This window comes from Pipra filicauda, unplaced genomic scaffold, assembly GCF_003945595.2.
Source record: "Pipra filicauda isolate LSUMZ 115617 unplaced genomic scaffold, ASM394559v2 scaffold251_size2273266_pilon, whole genome shotgun sequence".
In the NCBI taxonomy this organism is placed as follows: domain Eukaryota; kingdom Metazoa; phylum Chordata; class Aves; order Passeriformes; family Pipridae; genus Pipra; species Pipra filicauda.
The window spans coordinates 66,845-89,270 of NW_024104367.1; the positions used below are offsets into that span (position 1 = coordinate 66,845).

General features: G+C 42.5%; 1 protein-coding gene across 1 annotated transcript in view; it reads left to right on the forward strand.

Moving 5' to 3' along the window:
- Window positions 1-22,426, forward strand: part of TSNARE1 (t-SNARE domain containing 1) — a 264,001-nt gene that overhangs the window by 34,901 nt on the left and 206,674 nt on the right. The window contains exon 5 of the mRNA XM_027741611.2: window positions 3,126-3,293. Within this exon, the coding sequence (XP_027597412.2) occupies window positions 3,126-3,293 (168 nt within the window). The remainder of the gene's footprint in view (window positions 1-3,125; window positions 3,294-22,426) is intronic.

Genomic DNA, 22,426 nt, shown 5'->3' on the forward strand with positions numbered 1-22,426 from the left:
CAGCTCTGAAATTAACTTAGGTCACTCCTTTGTTTAGAGGAAAAGATCTTTGTCTAGACCATTACCTATTTAAACACAGGGATAGTTGCTTTTTGTAGGAGATCACTGAGCAGCATCTCTTGCAACCTCTGAATAATTTGGAGGGGGGACATGTTATTTACAGATACCAGGACCAGCTAGTGAGGATGAGTAAGAGAACTGAAACAGGCCAAGATGAAGGACATTTGTGATACAACTGTGCTATTCCATGGACTAATATAATTAATTTGAAGAGTTCTTTGCCGTATTTCTGGCTCTCCTGTTATTCCTGTGCTCCCACACTTGTAAATTTTTTATCTTTCACTGAAATTCATTTTGCATAGCAAAACATGGTTTTAAATGTCCGTTCCTATGCATTTAGGTCCATGGTGCAGTGTCCTTGCTGCAACCAGAGGAGACAAATTTCATTAGAGCATTTTTTCTGCATTTTCAGAGGTCAGAAACTTGGGCTCTTCCAGCCTCCTTGGTGACGTGCTGCAGAACTGCCTCTGCTTGTCTTAGTTAACCCACTGGTGAAGATGAGAGGACACCTCTGTCACTATGAATGAAGCATTAGAATACCCCAGGGATTTTTTTTCTGGAGTCCATTAATACATGCTTTTGGCACTGAAACGCTCTACCAGAGAAGTTAGTGTCCAAGGCACGTAATAATTAGTGAATAAAACACCCCCAGAGTATCTTGATCCCATTAAAATATGTCTTTTAAAGTGTAAGTGAATTTTAACCTAATTTTAAATGATGATTATCTTCCTGTAACGCACCCTTTCTCAGTAGATAACAGATCCCTGGGAAGTAGAAGGTGAAAAAGTAAGACAATAATGTCAGAGATTTTCATCTGTTCATATTTTGAATGAGACTTGAGTGGTTGCTGCTGAGTTTTCTATTTCCCTCTGTTTCTTCCACCACCCCTCTCCCTTCACCACATTGTGTTATTATCCTTGTCTCCAACTAGGTATGGTGATAATAATAATAATTAACTTAATAAGACAAAGTCTAAGTTTAGGCAAATACAAAAATTCATTGATTTTCTAAATACAGAAATTGTACACTTTTGAAAGAATTAAAGAAGTTAGAGAATTAAATAAGAATTTACAGATGCCTGATATTCTTCAAAGTTTAGCCAGCCACAGAGTCTATATGTGTGAAATATTACTCATTCTCTCAATACCTCCTCCACAGTTCCTGCAAGGCAGATCTCTGAGCAAAAAAGCCAGAAGTAAAACACCTTATAAGTGACTTTTTTTCCCCTCATTTCTCTGCTTCCCTCATTTCCCTGCTTCCCTCATGCAGACTTGGTCGGGTTTATCATTCTTGCAGTGATGACTTTGCATTGTTTCCACTGCAATTTCCACTCTAGTCCTCCCAGTCCTTCCAGTTCTCCAGCCCTGTGTCCTTCCAACGAGCTGCCCTATGGGCTGTTCACTCTGTGGAAATTCAGGGCAATTCATATTTTTGAAGATTTATCCACAGCAAGACAGCAAAGGCCTTTATTTTTCAGGCACAATTTGTTGAAAAGCCCCAGTTTTTGTGCTTCACGTAGAAACTGAACATCCCCCTGAGTACTTGTGCTTGTTTTCTCCTATGGCTTTCAGAGATTTCAGGGACATTCAGGTCAAGGATGTGCTGTGGTCATTTCTTCTTTCAGCTTCAGAGCATCAGAAGCACTTGGTTTGCTTTTGTACTGTAACTTTTTGTTAGGAGTCAAAGCTCAGCTCAAGACCACGTGAGAGGATCATGGGCACTGTTAAAGTGGAATATTCATGAAGTTGGAGGGTTGGAGCCTTCAGTGCCATTAACTTAGAACTTGAGCTCAGCCTGCAAACCAACCTTGTGTCGGTTCATTGTCTTAGTCCAGTCTAAACTGAACCTAACATAGGCACAGAAGCTAAAGGCAGAGAGGAGAAGACCTTGTTAAACCTTTGCCCCCTCCTGAAGTGCAGATTCAACTGGATCTTGAGCATTTTAAAATCTGGATCTGACTATAAATGCAGCTTTCAAAGGTAGTATGAACATCTGTCTACCTAGAAAATTGGTATCTGAGGGCTTAGAAAATAAGTTGGGGACTTTTTAAAAAAGAGGGAGTGTGACGTATTACACGGGCAGATAGTGATAGGGACATGGGGGGATGATTTTAAAATAAAAGAGAAGAGATTTAGATGGCATATTAGAAAGAATTTAATTACTCAGAGGGTGGTGAGGTACTGGAACAGTTTTCCCAGTGAAGTTGATGGTGTCCCATCCCTGAAAGTGTTCAAGGCCAGGCTGGATGGGGCTTGGAGAAGCTGGTCTAGTGGAAGGTGTCCCTGCCCATGGCAGGGGTTGGAACTGGATGAGCTTTAAGGTGCCTTCCAACCCAATTCTTCCAATCAATTCTGTGATTCTATGTGGGCATTCTTGCTTGAGTGACTCTTAAAAGGTCTGGGGAGGAGCAAGGATGATCAGCTCAACAGGTGATGCCAGAAGGAATATGGGATTCCCAAACAGGAATGAGAAGAGTTGTTTTTCAGCACTTATTACTGAAGTTCTGAGATCCACATCTAGGATCTGGTGTGTCAGCAAAATCAGGTCTACTCTATAGAGTGAACACCAGAACCTGTGAGTTGCTCAAGCTGATGACTCTGAGAAATCATCCTGTGATGATTTCTCCTTTATGAGCTGTTTTGTTTATCTCATAAGTGGACAAGATGGGATCCTTTGTTATTTTGAACGTTGGAAGTTGGTTCATAAAGTCTTCAAGACAAATTTTTAGGCTTTCTGTGTGCCTGAGAAAGTGATTAATTCCAGAAGAATTTTCAGGAAAATACAACAAGGTAAATGTGTCCTTTTTTTAGACATATGTTAAGGTTTTGTTCTGTCACAAGTGCTGGAAAATTGAGGTTGGTTTCTGGGGCTCCAAAGTAGCTCAGGAGATTTGACTTCAGGTCCTAACATTTCTTCTGAGACTTGAAATGCTTTCTCTCATGGAACTTACTTTTCTCCTCTTCACCATCTATTATATATTAATATTTTAGTTTCCCACACTAAGGCTGGGTAAAACTGGTTCACATTTACACTTCCTTTTCTTTCTTTCCATTCTCCCATCTCAGCAGAGCCCCAAGACCCCCTTCTCTGACCTACCTGATGATGAGAAGATCTTTAATGGGGGAGATGCCACGTGGCAGAACCAGAGCCAGGACCAAGCCTTGCTCTCGGAAATCACGGAGGAGGATCTGGAGGCCATTCGGCAGCGGGAAGAGGCCATTCAGCAGATTGAGGTCAGTGACCTTCTCCCATCATGGGTTTGTGAGCAGGAATTGCAGATCCCTTGTGCTGTCCCAAAGGAAATGCTGATTTCCATTGCTGCCAGTGCAGCGTCACTAAAAATGGGAGAGATTATCAAGTGCTTCTAAAAATGGAAATGGGTGACAGAAGGAAGAGTTAGAAATCCATATGACTAGTGGTGGAAATTACAGGAATTAATTGATGTTCACGGGCTAATGACTGGGTTCTTTTCAGTGAGTTTCCCGTGGCAGAGTCTGTAGTGAGGGAGCTTAAGCTGGATTCTGCAGCAAATCAACTTTTCTTGGTGCACACGAACTTGAAACTGGAATTTGTCACAGACAGAAAATATTCAGCTTTACCATGGGAGAGAATAATAGGTAGAAAAAAGGAAATAACTTGTTAACCTTTTCAAATTATTTCAAATATTTTGCTGTATCAAAGTATTTGGACGTTCTTGGTCTATTAAAAGAAGACATACTATTTTTATTCCTTTTTTTTTTTTCCAAGGTACTGTAAAAATGTGAAATAAAAGGAACAAAAAGAGACCTGAATAAGTTAAACATCCCACATTTTTCTTTTTATACTTCTCTTTTTATGCTTTTGGGAAACTCTTGTTACTTAAATTTAAGCGATAAATGGGTAAAACAAGAACATGCTAAATCTTTCTAATTTGTATGCTTTTACAGGCCTAAACTCAAGATGAACCAAAAAAAAAAATAGAGAGCTTCAGAATGATCAGAACATTTAATTAAGGACTATACTTTGTCCTTTAATTGGATTGTGCTAATTTTATCAGAATAGATTTTGGTTGCGGTACAGCAGGAATTGTGATTGAGTTAACAGAGCAAAAAGGGGACAAACATTCCTAGTGTAGAGTGGAGCTCTGAGGCTGTGACCTCTGTTTGCAAACAGTGATGGATAAATCTGATTCAACTCCCTAAGTAAGAAATTTTGACAGTTTTACAGGAGGGGGTTGAGGTTAGTGTGTGTCTAATTTCTGTTATGGTTCTCTGAACAGAGATGAATGAGCTTTGTGGGCTTGTGTCCATTACTAGGAATGAAATTGTTAAAGAATGTGTTCATGTGGAGTATCTCTGGGTGTGATTTGTCTCTTCATACTTGAGGGATCTCGTTGCACCCACCAGGACAAACTGGAGGGAACTTTGTGGCAAGAAAATGCATGTTTCGGGCTGTTCCTGCACTTTGATGTTCAAGAAGGTTGGTAGCAAATGTACTTCTGAAATGATGTTGTGGACCACAACTCCAGCTCACTGTAGATATTCCAGAACAGTCTGGACACACCCCTGTGCCATGTGCTCTGGGATGACCCTGCTTGAGCAGGGAGGTTGGACCAGATGACCCACTGTGGTCCCTTCAAACCTCACCCATTCTGTGATTCTGTGATTTTGTGACCCTTTTGTTTGAAATATAGTCAGTGCCTTTTTCTTCCTGCCTTTGTGTCATCCCTGTCCTCCTCAGAAAACAAAAAAAAACACATTTAGTGTTTGTCCATTAGGCATTGGGGATTGAGCAACCCCAAACCAGCCTCAACCTCAGCAGCTTTGGAAAACCAGGAGGTGTCTCCTCAGAGAGATCTTTATTTTCTGGTTAAATCCCACTTCTGTCCACAAACTGATGTCTCTACAATAGGCTATACTGGACCACATGGCCATGGTGGGGTAATTGAGGGGGGTTAAGTGAATCCAGTCATCGTCCAAAATAACTTGTAAAAAATAACTCTTAAAAAAATACAACACTTGTGTACTGTGCAAATTTCGTATGTATTGATTTGATCCTGGATACCTTTTCAATATGAATTTACCTCTGAATAACTTATTCAGTATATGCAATTAATGATTTAGTCAATTTAGGCAGTTAATGTTGTTTAGGCTTTTGCTTCCTAAGAATGTGTGCACTTTCCTTTTACCTGTTTATTTCCCAATATCCTGTATCCATTTTGCTTTGCTCTCCAAGATCCATGTTCATCCTGTAAGGAGGGCTGCATTCCACAAGCATTATTTCAAATGTAGCTTAAACATTTTTCTTCAGGAGGAAAACATTTAGGACTGATGGTATTTTATTTAACATCACTTTTGAAAGAAATGTAATGAAAATGAGGATTTTTGGACTGCATTGTACCTCTCCCCAGCTGCATTTGAATAAGCAGATGGTGCTTTTTAAATAATTTTCACTGTGTTTTGTTTTTCTGTTTGTTGACCCACATGAACATATTTCTTGTGAAAGGACTCATCTAGCACATTAAAGCTTCCCTGTTTTCAGCAGAAGTTGTGGGTACACAGAGAAGGGATTCACTGAGCTCATAGTCACCATAACAACTTTTCCCCAACATGTTTTCAAAACCACTGAGTAACCAAGAAGGTTAAAATGAAACATTATTCTCAACTGTCAAACACAACTAATAAACTAAATTTATTGCCAAATTGATGTATAGCATTTGTTCTCCGTTGTTCTTTGGGGACCAGAATGAAGAATAGAGCTGGGCAGAACTTGTCTTATGCAAGTAGATTGCTCTCACTGGGATTTTTGTGTTGCTGCATATCCAACACCAGGAACATATAGATCTCAAGCAGCACAGAGGAGATCACAGATCACTGATGGAACATCATAAATTCTGGGCTACACTGATTACACACAACTCTGGGGGAGCTCATGGTGCAGCTCATTTGGCTTTTTTTTTTTCTTAAGAGACATTGAATTTGCCCTTTTTGCAAGAACAGGTATAAAACCTTTTTGATTGCTAAAGACACGAGCGAATAAATTCTCTTCCTGTCTTGTGTCCTGAAAACCAGATATAAAATCATGCCCATAACAGAAATTTTCTTAATGTTCCAATTACTTTTTCCCACTTGTGTGTTTTCCACATCTCCAGTGTCTCTTCAGAGGTTCAGGTTAATGGGACATTGTTCTCTGTCATGGACATCCCTCGAGGCACTTTGCAGTGTTCACAGTTTCCACCTAGACAGATAACAGCCATGTCAAAAGTTCAGCTGGCTGTTCATTTTATTTAAATGTGCTAGTTTTGCTATTGCTTGCAGATTAAAACCAGAGAAGTCTGCTAGGGAGATGTCTCGCCAAAACCTTACATTTTGGATAAAGATCTTTATTGCTTGGAAATGTCAAAATCTGGTAGGACACAGCAGCCTTGACACAAGTGTTATTTCTTAAAATATTGCTTTGAACTGTTATATAAAACCTATTTTAACTTGAACTGTATTGGCAGTGAATAATAGATGCCATAACAACTTTATATATAGCACTGTAAAATGTGCCATCAGAAATACATGAGCTGAACTGTAATGTGCATTGTCAGTGCTCAGTGCTGGCACAGGCTCTGTCACAGCAAATATATATAATTTAGCATCCCATGTTTTTCATTTCCACCTGTGGTCATGTGAAAAATGGGAGGTGATAAAAGTTTGAGAAGAAATGGTAAGTATTGAATGGAGAACTTCACAGAAGTTCAGCTGGTGTTTGGAAGACCTATAGGAAAGATGCTAAATGCTGTATTGATGCAGAAAGCCTCCAGTGATCCTCCCAGTGCAGATGGCTTCTCTAGAGGTGATGAGGAAGGAAGATAAGAAAAACCCCTTCCAGACCACACCGTCATTCCCTTGGAGTCACCAGCAGGTCATCCCATCTCCCGCACAATCCTCTTTCCCTTCTCATAGAAGTTTCCCATCCCTGTGCTTCCCACACAGCAGTGGGAATTCTCCTACCATGAAGAGTGGGAAGCAACCTGGTCTAGTGGAAAGTGTCCCTGTCCATGACAGGGGGTTGTAACTGGATGATCTTTACGGTCCCTTCCAACCCAAATCATTCTACAATTCTATGATACCCTGAAAAAAGCAAAGCACATCCACAGAGCTGCATTTTAGTCGATGCTTCTCTTGGCAAAAGAGAAGAGGAGATGGATAGGCTGTGGCAACAGGTATGAGGAAAATGCTTTTATTTTTAGGAGAGGTTGTTCCCACTGGGTCATTGTTGAGGAATGTTGATGTTTGTTCCCTCTCTGTTTTGAAGAGCAGTGATAGATGGCAGCCTCCATGCCTGTCACTCAAGCATTTGTAAGTAGACAGAAAATGAAATACAATAAAAATAAAACAACAACAACAAAAACAATAAAAAGCCCCACAGAGTCTGCCAGAGTGTGTTTGTTAGTTCAGACTTGTTCCTTGTTCACTCATTACCACGTAGCATTTCTTGCTGAGGGGTATTTTTGGTAAAATCTTGCAGTTTAGAAGGTTTAGTGCAAGCCGTTTTATACCTTTTATCAACTTCAGTAGTGCAGGGCTTTGACTTATGAGGGCTCTGCCTGCCTCTTCACAGAGACTTTTTGACTCAGAGTAATGTATAAATAACACAATATCATGACAAGCAGCGTCAGTGAACGAGTGTCAAAAGCAGCATCTTCTCCTGGCAGCGTGGTGGAGCCCAATTATCATGAGCAGCAGAGCTGCCTGAGCGGTTGACACGGCCATCCCTGGGACTTGGTATTGAGTTGTTCCCTGAAGAATCCGCTCCAGTATCCTGCCCACTCTAATTTAAAATGACCTGAGCTGCAGGACTACCACCATTTATTTCGGGAGACTATTTCACGGTCCAGCAGGCTGCGGTGTTGATGAAATGCTTCCCTCTGCTCCTGCTAAAGATCCCTTTCTCATTCTCAGCTTTTTACACCCAGTGAAACTCTACTGGACCCTGCAAATAATTCTTCTTCCCCTTTGGCTTTTAAACTCCTCAGATGCTCACAGTTATCCTCCTCTTCACAAGTCACTCTCTCTTGCTTTTCAGTCACTTCAGTGCTTTCTTCTCAGTTATTTCCCATTTGTTATTTCCTTGCTCCTCCAGCAGCAGACCATATATAGGATTTTGTTGTACCACAGCTGAACAGAAGGAATGTGTAACAAAACCCCAATTCAGGGTTTACAAGTGCTGATGGAAAATTTCTAGATAATTTCTCCACTAGTAAATTAAATATACCAAGGACACAGGAACTGGCTCTATATACTTCTAAATTGTTAAAGCATATCCTGGCATACTTTTGACCCAGATTTGCCAGTTCTTGCCCAGTTATTGGCAGAGTTTGAGAGTTCACATGTTTTCTAAAAGCAGTTTTGATGCAGCCACCCAGTTCAGAAGGTGAGGAGACTTAATGATGTGGATGCAATGAAGTGCATACCTGCGGTTTCAGTGGCTGAGAACAGGCATCTCCCATGTCCTTGTACAGCTGCAGCCCTATTGATTTATGATTTGATCACAAAAATCTCCTTTAGTAGTCACTGACATTTAGAGAAGAGGAGGAGCAAGGTGAATTAAGGGTAAATTTTGTGGGGAAACTGTGCAAGCCTGAGGGCAAAATAAGGTATGTGTGAAAATAACAGCTGGGCTCTTTGAAAATGCAGAGAAACCTTGGCAATTCTTGAGAACAAAATGCAGCCTGTCCCAGCAGACTCAGGCAGGGGCCCTTTCCATTGCATATTGATTTGGCTGTGCCTGCCTCTCCATCCCCTTGTGGCCTCCAACACTTGTGCATTGCTAAAAACCACGATTTCTTGCCTTCATGTCAAAGCCACTCACAGTCAGTCTCCACATCTTTAACATGTTGCTTTCAAGCTGCCAGTATTGTTCCAGCCAGCACTGAAAAGTTTTGGTAATTGCAGTTTCAGAGGCTCAGTGGGAATAGTAGAATATCTGAGTTGGAAGGGACCCGCAAGAACCATCGAGTCCAACTCCTGGCCCTCCACAGGACAACCCCAAAATCACACCATGTACCTGAGAGTGTTGTCCAAATGATCCTTGAACTCTGGCAGGTTTGGTGCTGTGACCACTTCCATGGAGACCCTGTTCCAGGACCCAACCATCCTCTGGGAGAAGAACCTTTTCCTAATATCCAACCTAAACCTCTCCTGACACAACTTCAGGCCGTCCCCTCGGGTTCTGTCACTAAAAGAGCAAACACAAAAATCCCATGCACCCACAGAGAGCTCTTGCTGCATTTCCTTCTCTTTCCATTCCCACTGTTTATTAAATGTTATAAATATATCAATACATATCCATCTGTCCCATAACCCCAATATAGCCAAACAGAGAGGCCAGAGGTGAAATACCACTGGGTCATACAATGTGAAATTTCTCTCATGATCTCCTTTCTTCTCACACATCATTTTTGCTACAGCTGCTTGCAAAAGTCCAAACTTTTTCCTACTGGCTGGTTAAAACTCTATTTCTTCCTCTCCTGATGGAAATTATTAGAACTTGTGTATTTTTACAATCAGTATTTCATCAGGGATATGTGTTCAACCTCAGATATCACTTTGTAAGACAAAGAGGTTTCAGGAATATATAACAAATCTTTTTAACCCTGGGAATTTCTTCTGTCTCAGGTGTAACCTTGTGAGGGTACTGTGGGTAGTGAAGTGTTTTTAACTAAATTGGAGAGGTTTCCACTGTATGCTAGAGATAATTTTCCTTTTCTCACTTACATTCCCAGTGCCTTACCCAAAGACTGTTAGTGTCAGAGTGTCTTGCCCTAAACCCTTTTCTTCATGCACTATTCCTTGCTTGAAGAAGGTAGTAATGAAAGCTTGGATTCGGCAAATCCCTTATGTTTGTCTTAGCAGCTTTATTGAATAAGGATGGACTTTAGAACCTACTAAAAGTGAAGTATTTCCTCTACAGATGGAGAAAATAGTGCTGAGACACACATAATTTGCTAATAATCTGAGTTTTAGGGAGACACGTCTGCATATTTGTATCTACAGAAACTGAGCTGAGTTAAAGTCTCCTCTATGGTCTGTCAATGTACATTGATAAGGTGGAGAGCTGGAAACAGAGAGATCTCTGGTGCTTGGGGTGAAATACTGTTTAGCTTCTGCAAATCCTTTTGCTTAAGTGTTAATATTTCTTTTGTTAAAAGAATGTGTTACTTTCCTCCTGTATTTACTGCACTTTTGCCTATGTTTTTTTCTTGCCAGATGATGACTGTCTCAATAAAGGCAATATCTTGCTCCTGTTTCTGTTAGCACAGACAGCACAAACATCATATGCCTCATCAATACAGCTATTCTTGTGTCTGTGATTTGCTGCCCCAAAGGGGAATTGCAACTCTCACCTATTACTTAGGTTAGAGCAGTTCACTCTCTGGTTCTCTGATGCTAATTAATATCAGTGGAGATCAATAGCCCATCAACCAGCTGAGATCTCCCAGCAGTGCTCAAAAGAGCTGTTCCTGCAGATTTGACTCCTTTTGCCTTCCTGGATTGGATGCTGTGCTTTCTTTTATAATTCTTTTGGACAGGGAAATCAACGTTTTGCCCAATCCAGTTGGGGAAATAACAATAAGTGAGTCATGAATAGATAAAAGATCCTGTTGGCAAAGCCCTGGAGCATCTCCAGACCCTGCTGGTTGGAGAGGGAGCCTGCCATCCATCCCTGAGCAGCTCAGGAGAGAGAGGAAAGTGAACCAAGTGTATTGAAAAGACCCTACAGAGGAAAAAAGGGGAAGAGATCACTGAGAAGGAGATTGAAATCCACATTTCACAGCAAGACCAGTTCACATTCCCTCCTATTTACCAAAAGGTGCCTGGTTCTTTATAAATTATCCCTGACAGGAATAGTCTCCCACATCCTCACGGAAATTAGACTGAAAATCACATTCTTAACAGTATGAACAATGAATGTCAAATTTTAGAGGCTGATGCCAAATACAGTATAAGTTTATGCCCTCTACACTGGCAGGCTCATTTTGTTCAGGCATTCTTTAGTACTTTCAATTGCTCCTTTATGAAAGAGGATGTTTCAGAAGTGTCTTTCCCCACCACCCTGTTCACCCATGTGTCTCCTCTGGTTGTCATTTCCTTGTCTGCATTGAAGACATGTACTGAGGTACATGTCTTCATGTACTGAAGGTACTTGGTACTGAGGCCACCAGACAGCTCACTTGAGGCAGAAAGACTGTTAAGAGGGGCTGTGGAGGAACGCAAATTTTAAAGTTAATATTTTAATGTCTTTTATTCCGTGCAAATTTTTATCCAGAGCCCTGAGCAATCTGGTCTGACCTCACAGTTGGTCCTACTGTGAGTGAGAGGCTGGGCTAGAGCTCTCCTGTGGCTCCTTCGAACCTGAATTATCCTGTGATCCCATTATCTCTCCATCTCCTCTGGCTGCACCACTGAGGGCTACCACAAGTTCATGTGTTAATCTTGCTTCAGTCTAGAGCCAAGACATCTCTATTTCCCTGCCTGTGTGAGCTCCCAGGTCATTCCCATTCTTCTTCCTCTTCCATCTATTGCCCCTGCAGGTAGGGGTTTCTGCTTTGCTGCCCCATTCACACCACATTTGTGTCTTATTTGGAGAATATTTAGGATTTTAGGATGTCAGCATCCTTTTCTCTATGAGGTAGAGGCTGGTGTGCAGGATGGTATCCGTGTCTGTGTCTGCACCTCCCTGGAGGAGAAGCCCTCTGAGGTGACCCTGTGCCCCGAGGGTCCGTATCCCGCCAATGGGGTTGCCCAGAGAAGTTGTGGATGCCCCATCCCTGAAAGTGTTGAAGGCTGGGTTGGATGGAGTTCTGAGCAATCCGGTCTAGAGAAGGATGTCCCTGCCACAGCAGGGATTTGGAACAAGATGATCTTTAAATTCCCTTCCAACCCAGGCCATTCTATGATTCAATGGTTTTGATGTAGAGAGTTGAAGCACTCACCACCAGAGTGGTGAAGAAGAGTTCATTTTCAGAAGAGTTCAGATCTGTCTTGTCCAGGAGCAAGTGGAATGCAGATGTGGTGGGGGTAACTTTGCTCATGTGGCCATCAAGACCCACATTTTTTGAATATGTGGACTTCTGTTGATATAGAGAACAAAGTTGAATTCTGTAAGGCTCAGGTATTGCTGTTGAAAGATGGGTGATGGAAGGATTTTAGGTCAAAAATCAAACTGTCTATCCAGACAGTTTTGTAATTTTACTCTCCTTCTACTGAGCTGTCAAGCACTAAAAGGACTTTTCTGGATCACCATAATCATTCTTGTGTGTGTCTGAGACTTCCTTCTTTCCATGTTTTAAACTGTTCCATTGCTTTAAACTGAAAGAGGACAGGTTTAGATTAGATGTTAGGAAGAAATTCTTTGCTGTGAGGGTGGGGAGGCCCTGGCACAGGTTACCCAGAGAATCTGTGGCTGCCCCATCCCTGGAAGAGTTCAAGGCCGGGTTGGATGGGATTTGGAGCAACCTGGGCTAGTGGAAGGTGTCCCTGCCCATGGTGGGGGATTGGACCGAGATGAGCTTTAAGGTGTTTTACAATCCAAACCATTCTATGATTCTCTGATTCTCAGTACCAGGCAATGCTGCTACAGCAATAAATATCTGCTTATTTTTAACTCTCCCTTTGGTGCTGGTGGTTTTTGGCACAACAGTTCCCTAGTCCCATCTTTCCTTGTCAGTTCTCACAGGCCGGATAAAAGCTGCAACAGATTTCTTACCGTGCTCCTATTCCCATTTCACAGCTGGAGAAGCTGAGCCATTATGGATTGTTTCTTTGCCAGTGGAGCTCCATAGAAATGTAAATTCCTTGCCTAAGACCTGGGAAAGAGTCAGGATTGGTGCCAGGTTTAAAATGCTGCTTGTTCTGTACTTCCGCACCGAATTCTCTTCAGACTGTGCTGCGATGAGAGATCCAAATACAAGATTTGGCTTATTTAGCTTGTCATTTGTCTCCCCTTATTTGAATTTCTAGGCAGGTGGAACACGCTCCTGTTCAAAAAAAAACACACTGTCATCTATTCAGCTTGGATGAAGCTCCAGGAAAATCCTGATCCTCATTTGTAACTGAAGGCAGATCTTCCCTACAGGGGGAGCTTGCTGTGATCTGAAGTTTCGCCCGTGATATCACAACTTTATCAAGAGATGCTAAATAGCAGCCTGTGTCTCTGAAAGCACAGAGCAGATTGCTCTGTCAGAGAGACAGATAACTTCTTGCCTTCTGAAAAAATCTCCAGATATGAAGATGAAGCTCTAGGAGAAAGGGCGGGGGGGGGGGAGGGGGAAGAGCTGCTCTGTACCTGTGAGCACAGAACACACCTGGGGGAGAACTTACAGGTGGATGTCAGTTGTGTCAGAAAATGTGCTGTTGAGGTATTAAAAGATGAGTGGCCTCCTGGGTGCTGTTGGACTGAGACAAATGTCCCCGAGGGATTCAGGTACAGTGCTCCGAGCTCAGTGCTGGAGACTTCCATTGGCATATGCTGATTTTATGAATGATGGTTTTATGTCTGCAGAAGGAATCTGTGCTCAAAGCCCTTGTACATACAAGGGCATTTTGCTCCTCTCAAGCTTCTTGGCAGACCCTTTTCTCTCCTGGGAATGATGAAAGCCCAGATATTTGTCAGTGATGAGCAGGAACAACTTTAAATTTCATTTAGTGCTGAGAGATCTTGAAGTCTCTTTAAGAAGGCTGAGATTTCCTCATGTAAGGAAAAACTCAACATAATGTGCAAGACCAGTGTTTAAGGGAAGCAGTTACTGTTTCTTTTCCTGACTGGTTTTAGGAATTGGCCGTAAATTCAGGGAGTGTGAGGAATGACAGAATTATAGAATAGTTTAGGTTGGAAAAGACCTTTAAGATTGTCAGGTGGAACCATTCACCTAACACTGCCAAACCCACCACTAAACCCTGTCCCCAGGTGCCAAATCTACACATCTTTTAAATCCCTCCAGGGATGATGACTCCCTGGGCAGCCTGTGCCAGGGCTTGATAACCCTTTAGGGGAAGAAACATTTCCTAATATCCAACTTAAACCACCCCTGGTGCAACTTGAGGCCATTTCCTCTTGTCCTGTTGTTACTTGGGAGACCAAGCCCCACCTCACTGCAACCTCCTGGAAGGTAAAGGAGAACACTGTCTGTGCTCCTGATCCCTTAATCAGGCATCCCAAGCCCTTGAAGTCTTTTGATGGTCCTCAGACTTTTTATCGACACTTCATTGCTCCCTATCAGAAAAAAAAAAAAAATGGATAATAATCTGAGGGTTGTACAAGAGTAGCAAGTTTTCCCTTCACATCTTTAACCCAGACCCCAGGGAGGCAGCAGACTGCCCTAAGTGGGTCTGGTCTACATACTGGGCCTTCTTCTCCCTTCAGAACAGAGTTTTTTCAGCTTCTCTGTCATCTGTGACAACCAGGTTTCTGGTGGAGCAAAGTGCCTTCAGAAGACTTCAATTTATCAGGGATTAAATTAATTTGATGGTTCAGACTCAACCAAGAAATTGGCTGTACCTGATCATTGCAGCAGAAGGGGTTTTGCACCAAGTAACCCATGTGCTCTCCTCATTGCCTAAAACATACACAGCAACTACTCCTGGAGAGTCTCCCTCCCTGAGGTTTTTGGGGATTTGTGTATTTCTCAGCAAAATTCGGATGAGAGCAGAAGTGTCTCCTTGGTTTTGGTACTTTTAGCACGGGGTGGGGGCAGTGGGGAGTGATATTGAAAGGGGGGTGGGAGACTAGTAAAGAGGCACAGTGAAGGATGTATGGATCTGCAGTGATTCAGCAGAATGTCATATTTAGTCTAATTTTGAGAGTCCCTGTAAACACATTGCTGCAAATTTCAGCCCTTCAAACTGATCAGATTAGCAGGTGCTACCAGCAGCCAGGGCCCAGAAGTCACTCTGTGAGCATCAGCCCCTGTATTTGGCATTATCCTCTAAAACAGCCCTCAAAGATGAACTTTCTAGAGCATTTCAGTTGTCACACAAGGCATTTCTCTCCCTTCTCTTTCTCCTTGTTAAGTACGTCTGAAAAATCTAAAGGCAGAAAAAATTAGGAGCAAACTCCATGACTTCTCTGCCTCTCTGATTTCAGCTCATGTTTAAAAATATGAGTCTCAGCATTGGGATGCAAGGACTTTTGGGATTAGGTCCTTTCACCCTGAGTGTATCTGGAGGAAATGAAAGGAAATCCTACACCTTTGCACCTTGGTGCCGGTTGCTGAAGAGGGAGTCACCTCCTACTGAGGTCTGACAGGGATAAGCCGTGTTCCCTGGGTCGTTTCCCCCGGTATTCTTTCCAATTTATATCACTGGGAAGGGTTAAGGAAGGTGACTTCAGGTGTTGCCATTAGAAAGTCAAATTGCAAAAATAAAGCATTAAAAATAAATGCAGCAGCGGAATTGCTGAGCCAGGGAATAAAGAGCTTTAAATGCAAACAGGGAACTGGCTGTGAATTCATCTACCAGTCACCTGTCTCCCTGTCTGAGGATTAAGGACTCTGCGTCTTTTGTGTCTTCACATTCAACTCCAGGTGCTGCTGAATGTCACAACTTTTTACAGCTTGCCTGTTAAGATTTAGAGGAACTTCCTTCCTTTTATTTGGACAGCAGTAGGAAGATTATTACTTCTCATGAGTCACCTCATAAGAGAGACCCAAGGAGAGTCTCTCATAAAACAGTGGATTTTAAATATAGGTAGTCTTCCCCAAATACACCTCAAGACTTCAGTGAGTTAATTTGTTTTTAGGGTAGATCCCCAGCTATTGGAAATTGGTATAGATCCACTGCCTTCAATGCTGTAAATGAACTGGTGTCTCATCTTGAATGACTTTCAAACTCCTCCAAAGAAGGGCATGAACAGCATTTCTGTCATGCACAGCCCTCCTCTCCCCTGGGTGTTTTTGCAGCAGCACAAGGTATTTTACAGCCACACTCAAACAGATCCTGCCACACTTGATCATCTTTCAACTTTTTCCTGTCCTTGTCCCTCCCTCCATGTACTCTGTTATCCCTTATATCTCAGGGTGCAGTGGTCCATCCTTGTTGTCCCCATTCTGTGTTTGTGACACGGGTACTTTACCCTGGACCTTTGCTGGGAGGTGGGAAGCAGTCAGATGGAACATTTTTCTGTGTGTTGCTGGGATTGGGATGGTCTCATGGGATCACAATCCTTGCTGTGGGCAGAGGACAGCTCAGAAGGATTTAAGGGCTGGAAGCTGTACAACACAGAGGAGGTGTGGGCCAGGCTGAGTGAGCAGGTGAATATCTTTAGTATCACAGTAGCACCATCACCTCCTAGTTGGGGACAGTGACATATCATGCATTTTTACAGCTCTAATGTTCCCAGGGCACCTCCGCATCCCCACAGGATGTGTGTAGTTATTATACCATGGTGAACAGTCTTGGCTTCAAATCTACCTCAGCCTGAGCTTTCTTTTCTTTTCTCCCCCTGAAGCTGGTGTTTAATTTTCCAGCCCTCTGTGTGGGAGTGGTGAGGTTTGGGTTAAAGACTATTATATAAATACCTCTTGCTATTGTTTTTCCCGAATGCCTGTGGAGTTAGAGCATCTATTGTTGTGTGCCATCAAAAAGACTGCCACAATAGCTTTGGAAGAGCCGTGGGAAACCAGTGCTTTGTTTCCCAGGTGGATTTTCTCCGTAGGTGTGTTGAGTCAGCTGGGTGGCTGAGCCGATGGCTTTGTTCTTCAGGCTCTCTGATGCTTGGTGACCTTCAAAGAAGGTGAGGCTGGACCTTGTCCTCTGAGATCTGGGGTCAGGAGAGCCACTGAAATGCCACCTGCCTCCACCACATTGTCCCTGTCTGTGACAAAGGTGCTGGTACTCACTGTCCATGTTGCATTAGCACAGAGATATAAATTAGTCCTTCCCTTCTAAGTGAGGCTGGAGCTGGTGAGTGGTGCCAGACTGGCAACCTTGTGTTATTTATTGCCAGTTCACTGTGCTCCCTGATCTCTTGTTTGCTGTTTTGGAAGGCATCAGTGCATTAGGAGAGGTTTTCTTTGGGCTGCTGGAGTTTCTCTGCTGAACTCATGTGCCAAATGCAGGAGCCATTTTAATTTCCCCCTCTTTCACTTGCATTCATGAGTGTTGAACATCATTCATTGTCGTATTATTGAAAGTGCTGAGGACTTTCTGATGTTTGTAACAGCCTTTTCTTGTCTTGGCTACAGAAATACAGTCTGGTTTTGTCCTGTGCATTGGTCCCAGTGCTTGGCTTCTACATCTTCCATGTACCAAGTCTGTGTTATTCATTATTCCAATCCATTCCAGACAACTGTCCCCTCACTGCCCTGGGCATTGCACTCTGGGTACAACCTGCCTTTACCATCCAGTTGGTGTATCCCACAGTCCATGCTGAGCTGCCTATGTTCTGTCTTCTTGAACCTGGCCACATTTTGGGGTATTTTAAGGCCTGGTTATGATAATCCATGTCCTCCTCAGAGTCTGGAGCCACCCTGTTCTCACTGGACAGCCAGTTCTGACTCAGCTCCATGTTCCACTTTTTCCTGGCAGGTTTTTCCATCCTCCAGTCTCAAGGCCTGCCTTGATTCTGGCTCAGGGTAACCTGTGACCTGTGTGTCCTTGGGTAGCTGTGCCTACTCCACCCATGTACCTCCAGATGAGACAGCACAAGTGCTCCTGGGTTTGTTGATTGTTCTGTATCAGATTTCTACCCCAAGGGAGTGACCAAAGGTTACAGTTTTCTGCACCTGAAAAGGCCTTTCATGTTAACATGGCATTTGCAGGATTATCATGATGACAGATTGAGATTTTTTTGTGACTTGTTTTTTAGGATTTCTTTTTTCCCCCCCCCTCTCCACCACTGATTTGCCTTCCTGGATCACTTATAAATACATTAAAAAACGTGGCATCCAGCAAAATGCCTGGAGGAAGCTGGCTGTTAACCTTTTGTCATGAGGAAAACTGCCCTACTTTTAGTTTTGGGTTGTTTTTTTTTTCCTTTCTTTCCTCTTTCTCCTGACCTGCTTTTGCATTTGACATTGCTTTGTACCTCACTCCACGGTAGTTACCTTCTGTAGTCACCTGAGGAGTGACAACATCACAGACCTTTATAATGTGAAAAAGAATTAAAGCAACTGGTTTACAGTTTCTTTTTCATTTCCACTGAGTTATTGACTTGTTTAAAGAATTGCCAGGGCTAAGTGAGCTGTGATTTTCCTTACAAGGACCAGGGCTATCGCGTCCTTGCATGTGCTTTGTTCTTTTGTTCTGTTTTAGCCATTTTACCATGATGTGTAAGGTTTTATTACTCTATTCATCATTCAAACAACCAGGACTTTTTGTAAAGCTCAGTTATTTGTAACTGGCAATCTGCAACTGGAGCTGTTCTTAAACAGAGTTTAAACAGAGTTTAGATGTTCCCATGAGCAAGTCAGCTGGGGGATAATGCAGGTCATAAGGACTTCTTCTCACCTATAGGTTTCCAGGTGTTCCTGTCTGACTTTAAGGCCTCATAATATTCTATGAAAACACACTTACCAGAAAATAGTTCATCCAATCTGATTTTAAACATTTGTTCTATTATGAGCTGACCCATGATCAGCTTCTTTCTCTTAATTTACTGTATAACTACTCTTATTTATCTCAAAAGCTCAAACATAAGTCCATGATCACTAGTAGCTCTGCTTTGTTTCTTCACCAGACTGTTTGGTTAAAATACTGGTTTTGTGTGGTTTTGTTTTTTTTTTTCTTTTTCTTAGAGTGGCAGTGCTGCATCCCTGCTTCTGTCATCCCCAGCTCTTGGAGCACTTTCTTTCTTTGTGTCTAAATTGAGAAGACTTTTGTCACCTGAAGCTTTTGTAATTTGAACTTTCTTCTGTAGAATCATAAAAATCATAAAATCATAGAGTCAATAGAAAGGTTTGGGTTGGAAAAGACCTTAAATGTCATCTAATTCTAACACCTCTGCCCTTGGCAGGAATGCCACCTGCTAGACCAGGTTACTCAGAGCCACATCCAACCTGGCCTTGAACACTTCCAAGGATGGGGAATTCCTGGAAGTATTCAAGGGAATAACAAATATTTGTTTTTTAGAGACCAATCTTTACCTTTCTGTTTTCTACTTACTCTTAAAATTGTGGCATAACCAGATGGTTTTTAGGGTCACTTCCAACCCAAACCATTCTATCATTCTGTGATTCTATGATTCTGTGATTCTATCATTCTGTGATTCTATGATTCTGTGATTCTATGATTCTATGATTCTATGATTCTATTCTCTTGATAACCATAGACTGATGATCTATGGTTATCTATGAGTAAATGCATTTATAACTCATCAGTCTGGATACCAAAAATAAAGAAAAACAATGTCCTGATTTTGATGCACACTTTTAATTGAACAAATGAAAAGCCTTCCATTTAACCATGCCAGTGTTATCTAAGTAGTGTTCTGGCACGTTGCCCTTTCACCAACATGACTGTGCATTCCAGCAACAAAATAGGGGGAAAAATCAATTATATTGGAAAAACAAAATCCAAACCCACAATAATTGAATCTCGTGATAATCGCAGATCAGAAGAAGAAAATTATTTTTACAATTTGGGGAAACTAAGTGAAAATGTGGGGAGCAGAATGGTTGGCCCAAGTCAGGATGAAATTCTTATCTTGGTCTTTGTTGGAGAATGATGCAACATGTCCTTTGATGTGACCTTGCAAACCAGTGACAGTATCTCAAATCAGGCCAGAATTTCTAGTGCTGGCAAAACATTATTTTTTAGTGAAGAGTCTTGAGGGGAAGCCATACAAGGAACAGCTGAGATCACTTGGCTTGTTCAGCCTGGAGAAGAGGAGACTGAAGGGAGACCTCACTGCAGTTACAACTTCCTCAGGAGGGGCAGAGGAGGGGCAGGCACTGAGCTCTGCTCTGTGGGGACCAGGGACAGGAGCCCAGGAAATGTCTTGGAGTTGTGTCAGGGGAGGTTTAGGTTGGATATTAGGAAAAGGTTCTTCCACCAGAGGATGATTGGGCACTGAACAGGCTCCCCAGGGCAGTGGGCACAGCACTGAGTCTGACAGAACTCAAGGAGCATTTGGACAATGCCCTCAGACACATGATGGGATTCTTGGGGTGTCCTGTGGAGGGCCAGGAGTTGGACTTTGATGATCCTTGTGAGTCCCTTGCAATTCAGGATATTTTGTGATTCTACAATTTTCCTACTGTGACTTTGACTTCTAAAAGACTTACAGCTTAAAAGATTTGCAGGGTTCACTTCAGCAAATAAAAGATCAGTGTGTCCTCTCGCCCACTTGAAGAATGGATGTGTATCCAAAGTCTGGGAGATGCACAGGACAGACCTGTATAACTTTTCCAGGTAGAATGTCAAGATAAGATGGGAAACTTCATATGCATGTTCTGGTCCCACCTCCCCAGTGGACTGAGTTTTAATAATCTTTAAGTCTCACAAAAGCTCCTGGTGATGAAGCTGCTCTGCTACTTAAAAGAGTCTTTGCTGGGACACTGAACAGACTGGAATTACCATTAAGGAATCAGTAAACTCAGTCTGAGACAGCAGTAAAGAATTTCCTTTGATAGTCATGGATGGACCGATGTGGGGGTTGGTCTTTTCTCCCAGGTAAGAAGATGACAAGAAGAAATGACCTCAAGCTGTGCCAGGGGAGGTTTAGATTGGATATTTGGAAAAAATCCTTCACAGATAGGGTTGTCAAGCACTGGAACAGGCTGTCCGGGGCAGTTGTTGAGTCACCATCCCTGGGGGGATTTAAAAGATGTGGAGATGTGGCGTCTGGGGACATGGTTTAGTGCTGGGCTTGGCAGTGCTGGGTTAATGGTTGGACTCGATGCTCTTAGAGGTCTTTTCCATCCTAAATGATCTTATGGTTTTATGAACTACAAGTGTTGGGGCAAAAAGAGAACTTTCTCAAGGTGGTCAAATATGCATTCCTTGGGTAAAAATTCTGTTCTCCTGTTATTTGAGGTGGATTGTAGCCTATTTTGCATTGATTTAGGTAATTCTGGGTGGCGGGAAGATCACAGCAAGCAAGAATGCAAAGTACCTTCCCTGGGAGATGAACAATCCAATTTCTGCACAGCAAGGGAGCAGGGAAATTTAAACCCAGCAGCATTAATGGAGAATTTGTCAGGAAAAAAATGAAAAGTCTAATAGCCAACTGAAATGCAGCTACATTTCCCTGAAGTTTAACTCTTCCTTGCTAATGCGCCTTCACATTATGGGATTATAATGTCTCTGTGTTAAAGGGGAGGGAAACCCTTCTTGGTTGCACTCATCTAACTCCCCTTTCTTCTGGAGATAAAGGAGGAGATGATGGTGGGGGTGAAGAAAAGGAAAAGAAGAGAATTAAGATTGGAAAGAAGCCTTGAAATTGGCAGCTGTCAGCAGCCCTCAGGACAAGTGATAAAATGCTGCATTAAAGTAGCTGCAGTGTGAAATGCCATTGACAGAATAACGAGGATGGGAAATCACTTTATAAATGTGCTTACCAGGATAAACAGATGTGGCTGAGGGCAACTCCACTCTGTCACTAAACACTTGAAAGGGCAAAATTTATGGCAGTCTATTTCCTGTTAAAAAAACAAAAACAAAAACAAAACAAAACAAAACAAAAAAAAACAAACAAACAAAAACCCAAACAAACAAACAAACAAACAAAAAAACAAAAAAACAAAAACAAAAACAACAAAACAATGAAAAGATACGAAACTAAACCCAGAGAGGCTTCAGACAGAGGTGAGGGTTCAGTGCACATGGAAGGGTGGGAAGCAGGGCAGAAGGACTCTCCTGTAATAAACCATTTGGAGAGAGCAATAATCCAATAAATTGAAATGTGGCCAGGTGATGATGCTGAGGAGGGAGGGGGCTGGTTCCTGATGGTTCCAAGGGCTGGTTCCACTTTGCAGAGGCAGGAGCCACTTCCAGGCACAGCTTGAGGGATTTCACAGGCAAAATGGGCAAAAGGACATTATTTTTGTTTTCTGCTGAGCTGGGAGTGGCTGGGCAGCAGCTGCTCATGAAGGGAGCCTAAATGTAAAGGATTCTTTAGGCTCTGGTGAGGAGATAAAGGACTGTATAGGCCATGGGGGATGTGCACCCACGAATAAAAGATTTCTGAGCTCTTTCATGGCCTCTGGCACCTGGGGAGGATGAGATCACAGAATCATAAAATTGTTAAGGTCAAAAAAGACCCCTAAAGATCATAAAATCCAACCATCAGCCAAGTGCCATCACCATGTTCACCACTGAACCATGTCCTCAGGTGCCATATCCACATGTTTTTTGAACACTTCCAGGGATGGTGACTCCACCACTTCCTTGAGCAGTCTGTC